Source organism: Arachis ipaensis, chromosome B10 (genome assembly GCF_000816755.2).
Source record: "Arachis ipaensis cultivar K30076 chromosome B10, Araip1.1, whole genome shotgun sequence".
NCBI lineage: Eukaryota > Viridiplantae > Streptophyta > Magnoliopsida > Fabales > Fabaceae > Arachis > Arachis ipaensis.
The window spans coordinates 260,540-265,861 of NC_029794.2; the positions used below are offsets into that span (position 1 = coordinate 260,540).

General features: G+C 38.1%; 2 protein-coding genes across 3 annotated transcripts in view; one reads left to right on the forward strand and one right to left on the reverse strand.

Annotated features, from left to right (window-relative positions):
• Positions 1-2,397, forward strand: part of LOC107622405 (LRR receptor-like serine/threonine-protein kinase FEI 1) — a 9,811-nt gene extending 7,414 nt beyond the window's left edge. For both annotated transcript variants that reach the window (XM_016324283.2, XM_021113070.1), the window contains 2 exons: positions 1,300-1,433; positions 1,715-2,397. In XM_016324283.2, the coding sequence (XP_016179769.1) occupies positions 1,300-1,433; positions 1,715-1,933 (353 nt within the window). In that variant the 3' untranslated portion in view covers positions 1,934-2,397. The remainder of the gene's footprint in view (positions 1-1,299; positions 1,434-1,714) is intronic.
• LOC107622406 (spermidine-binding periplasmic protein SpuE) overlaps positions 3,905-5,322 on the reverse strand; it is a 4,479-nt gene continuing 3,061 nt past the window's right edge. Inside the window, exon 7 of the mRNA XM_016324284.2 lies at positions 3,905-5,322. Within this exon, the coding sequence (XP_016179770.1) occupies positions 5,271-5,322 (52 nt within the window). The 3' untranslated portion in view covers positions 3,905-5,270.

Here is a 5,322-nt window from a genome sequence, read left to right on the forward strand (position 1 = left end):
AAACAGGTGAAGCACAAGGGAGTGATGATAATGATGGTTGGGATGATGATGAGGGTTATGGCTGGAATGAGAATGTGAAAGAGAGTGAGGTTGATAAGGTAAGTGGAGATTTTGATGTTGATGGTGATGGTAATGGTGATGATGAAGTTGAAGTTGAAGGTGATGAAGAAATGGAGAAGAAGAAAGATAGAAGCAGTGGTAGAGTTCAACAACAATATCCACTGAAGCCTGATGTTGAAGATTGTGCTTTCTATCTTAAAACTGAAACTTGCGAATTTAGATTCAATTGCAAGTTTAATTACCCACTTGGTAGGAGGAAGAACCAGGTATTAATTATTCTTTTGTTCCTATTATCAATCTAGCACAGTTGTCTGGATTGCATGTTTGAAAATTAGGGTTGAAATTCACTTATGAATATTTATCATTTGCCCAATATTTTTTTCCTTGTATTTTTAGCATTATATATTATATCAATGGAATGAGTAAATTGAGATAAAGGGCATTTATGCATAGCTGAATAATCACTGGTTTGCCCTTCACCTCCAAACATTGCTTCAGAGAATCAATGGAATCTCCGTTAAATCATAATGGTGGACCACAATTATGGGACGAAGGAGAAGGGAAGAAGAGATACTACATATAATAATCATTCTTAGCTTTTAGGGTTTTAACGGGACCAGGTCCACATTGGATAGAAAATTAAGATTTGCCACGTCAGCTAGCCGTTGCTGGCTCCAGCATGGCATGAGAGGTGCTAGATCATTACTCCGTTTGTTGACTATGCGCCGTAAAGGGTCGCAGGACAACTATGAATCCCGAAACTGAATGTAAAAGATACTGTTAGAGAATTTTAAAAGTCAAGAACGATTAGGGGTAACTCGCCCAATCTTATGGACTACTTTAGGGTTTTAGTCCAGTCTTACAAAGGATTGGTTCGTAGCTCCATCAATTTTCATTATTATTATTATTATTATTATTATTATTATTATTATTATTATTATTTTAAATCAAGGTGGGTAATGGGCTCACACACCATAATAACATGGATTCTTTTCCTTTCATGATGTATTAAATTATGAATTGCACTTCTTTAAAAATCTATGCAATGATGTTAATCCTATGTTCTTCTGACCCTTATGTTATGAAGATTGAACTTATTGAAATGTATTCCAATCATGATCAATTGTAGATTATGACTGTAGATTTTACTTCTATTTAAGTTGGTAAAAAAGTCGCTGTACTTAATTTTATTCTATGGTTTTCTTAGTAGTCTGACCAAGCCTCTGTATTTCATGGCAGAGTATATGCAAAGTGGTAGAGCAACTGACAAGAGTGATGTTTATAGTTTTGGGGTCCTGACTCTTGAAGTTCTGAGTGGAAAGCGACCAACAGATGCATCATTTATAGAAAAGGGCCTCAATGTTGTTGGTTGGGTAAGGCATGCTCCGTACTAGAAATCTTCATCTGACAATATTCCCTGAAAATTGAGACTACATTGCCCTATGTTGTGAAACAAGCTTGTCCCAAATGTAACTAGCAGAGTTGGTTTAAAAGAAGAGTGGGTGGGGGGGGGTATTCGGTCAACTCCTATGAGTTAATTATGCATGTTTATCATCTGATATAGTACACAAGTCATGTAGTTGATTTGTAATAATAAGGCAAGCTAGTAACTTTTATTTGGCTTTTTAATGCAATTTATTTTCCATTGCTGCAGTTGAATTTTCTAATTTCGGAAAATAGGCGACGGGAAATTGTGGATCCACTATGCGAGGGGGTGCAAATGGAGACCCTTGATGCCTTGCTTTCTGTGGCTATTCAATGTGTTTCATCAAATCCAGAGGACCGACCGAATATGCACCGAGTGGTCCAGTTCTTTGAGTCAGAGATCATGACCCCATGCCCAAGTGACTTCTATGACTCAAGCTCTGACTAGGTGCTTGCAAAAACAATAAGATAAACAAAATCGAAGTGATGTATTGAGTATGCACCCGTCTCACAATGACTAGCCTGCAGTGAAACCCTGAAAGAGGTTCAGAATCAGCAGTGTTAGTTTCTCATCTTAGGTGCGTTTATCAAAGCAGATTTGTGACGAATGATGGATGTTTCATTACTCGACTTTCTGACAGAAGTTAAGAAACAAACCTTTTTTCAGAGAGAACGGATTGATGCATTTTTTTAGATCCAAGTTCCACCATTCCTTGTGAGCGGATTTCTGCTAGGGTTTGTAATTGTCATCGCATTTATTTACCTGAATTAAAGTGTATATGAAATATGTTTAAATTGATTGATAACTCCCAGCTTTGGAAGTATTCATATTTTTGTAACATATGTTCTTGTAGAAGAATTTATTTATTGAGAGCTGAGACGTGCAGTGATTTGTACGTGCCTTATTGTACATTGTTTGTTGTATGTCTCCTTTGGGATTGTTATTACTACTATTCTGGGGTTACACTGCACTGATATTAACAGCTGGAGCATAGTTTCTACTTTCTAGCCTCAGTACCTGCAGGAAATTTAAAAGGTTGTCTATGCAAAAGTCTTAATGTCGAATTGGAAATGCTTTCCTACGCCAGTACGCCATGTGATCAATTTCTTAATAGGCTTATGATTGTATTAATTCTCTTCTAAATTAGGGGTTGAATCTGTTTCTCGGCGTTAAGAAGTTAGACCTGCAACTTTTCGCTTTTTGTTGTTCCTCCCAAACTTTCGATGGCAAAACTCAAAAGAATCATGATCTGACCGAACGCCCGCTTCAATTTTTTCATTATAATGTTCCCGTTTTTTGTTGGTTTGCCAAGCCAAGTTTAATTATAGAATGGCTCTTAGTTCTTGACTTTGGTTAGTGTCACAACCCAAAATAAGTTGGCGCTTAGGGAAATAATTCCCTAGCAAGCCTAACAGATACGAATATAAAATAAATAAGATTACAAATATTTATGATAAATTTACCGTTTTTAAAATGAATAATTACATATTTCTAACAAACAAAAATAAAATAAATATGGATGGATCCTGCTTGTGACATGGAACAGATGACGTTTAAGAACTCAACAACGAATAGATACTCATTGCATATCATTATTTTTGAATAGAAAGGCTTACATAATCAAATATTTTTTAAAAAACAGAGTGAGTTTTGCAACCCAGTGACTAAACAGTACATTTATAATTCACATGAGATCATATAAACATTATTATAAAATAATTTTAGTTAGAAGATAATAATTTATATGAATAAGTGAATTAATAAGGAAGTTCTCATACAGAAATTAAATCAAAAGTTCACACTTGGGCGGCTCCACCTCTATGGGTAGCTTTTTCCTCCTGTATGTCCTAACAGAATAACGTGTGACCTACACGTTAGGCTAGCAACACCCCTGCTAGCTGGAGTCTGAGTCAGATGCATCTCATAACCGCCGTTAACTACGATTTTCTAATACGAGCCTCCCAAACTAATTCAAAACATATAGTTTCAAATATAATAAATAATATACATATAGTCTCATATAAAATTTCTAAGGTACGAGCTTCATAAAAATAATTATCCAACTATAATAAATCAATTATTTTAATCAAATCAAAGTTCTTCGGCAATAGTTTTATAAATATAATTAAAAACTCAATAGCATAAACTACAAAGTTAACGATTATAAATTTAAAGCCTACTCACAACTTAGTCCTAAGGGACCGAAAAGACTGAGTCCGAAGTGCCAAATTAAAAGGTGAGAAAGGTTAGAATAGAATGGAACGAAAGAGCATAGAATTTGGATTGAGACAGTGGCAGCAACTTCCACAGCTACATCGCAGATGTAATCGTAACATCAACAGCTCCAACCGTTCCATGACAGCACCAATACCAATACTCGAGATAATTTCCAGCAAAAATGCAACAAAAGTTGAGCGATAGTACTAAAACAGAGACATATATTATTGCAATTAAAACAAAAGCATGTAAGAAAAGAACAAAATGCAGCAGACTAAAGGCGGAAGCATTACAGTTTCACAAATGGAGTCAGAATAAGGGAAAATGGTGCTGATTCAGAGACAAGAATGAAGGGAGTGTGGAGCTGGGCAAGACCAAAACAGGGAGTGAGATGGTTCATTAGTAGTGACGTCGGTGATGACAACAGCAGACGCGACGATGGTGAACGGCTCCTTCATTGCGACCCTCTCTTCCTCCCTTCTCTGGCCAGCTCAAACTCTCCTTCATTCAGCAATGACGGCGGCCCCCCAACAGAGACAGCGGCAGCCTCAATGGCAATGGCTTGTCTGTGACGGAGGCGGCCCTCCCTTCTTCCCTCATCGCGGTTCTTCCTCCTCCATGAACCCCTTCTCTCTCTAAGAAGCTCCCTCATTCACTCTCTCAAGCTTAGCAACGGCTCCCTTCGACGATGACCCAAGCAACCACAGCGACGATGGATGCTTCAGCGACGGCAACAAGGCACGGCACACCTCCTTCTCTTTCTCTCTCTGGTGTCTTGGTTCTCTTCTCTGTCTCTTTTTCTTTCTTTCATTCTCAGGGGTGTGTTGTGTGTGTTAGAAGAGGATTAGGGTTTGGCTTGGAAAAAAGAGGAGTAATGGAAAAAAGAGGAGTAAGGGTATTGTAGGGATTTTACAGTTAGTTGCATTCACCTATCAATGAACCTTGGTCAAGAACCAACAGCTCATGATTGTGTTCACTTGACAGTATATATATAAAAGTAACATTAAGTGAGAAAAATTACATTGAAAGAACCCGATGTACATCTAAGAAAAATATAACATTACTGGGGCTTGACCACAACCTCTAAGCCGGTAATACTGAAAATGGACTTCCACGATCTTCAAACTAAATGGCCAGCTTTGGAAATTCCAGACCATTCACCATTAAGATATATATCCTCTATAGCCATTCCACAGCTAGCAGCTCCGTATTCATGTCTGTTTTGAACCAAACCACCCAGAAGATTTAGCCACCATTGAGATGTACTGATACATTTTGTGTACCAACCCATTGCCAGGTTCTTGGATAGAGGCAAGCAACCAGTGATAATCCGACAGTGTTGAGTCAGATAAAGGCTCGAGAAACTCGCACCTTTTTCTAATGTCCAGAGGTGGTGCTCCATCAATGAGATTGGTGTTTAGCCTTGGCCTACCCTTGGTAAACTCCATGTTCACAGGCATATTGGCTGAATGATCTTGAATTTGAGAGGGAGAGGCACCTGGGATTACCTCCTGCTTAAAAGGCAGTGCTCTTGCAGCCTGAAGACAAAACTCTATCCACTGATGGATTAATGGGGATGGTCCCCTGATGCGCCCACCAATCTGATTTGTTTGAATCCT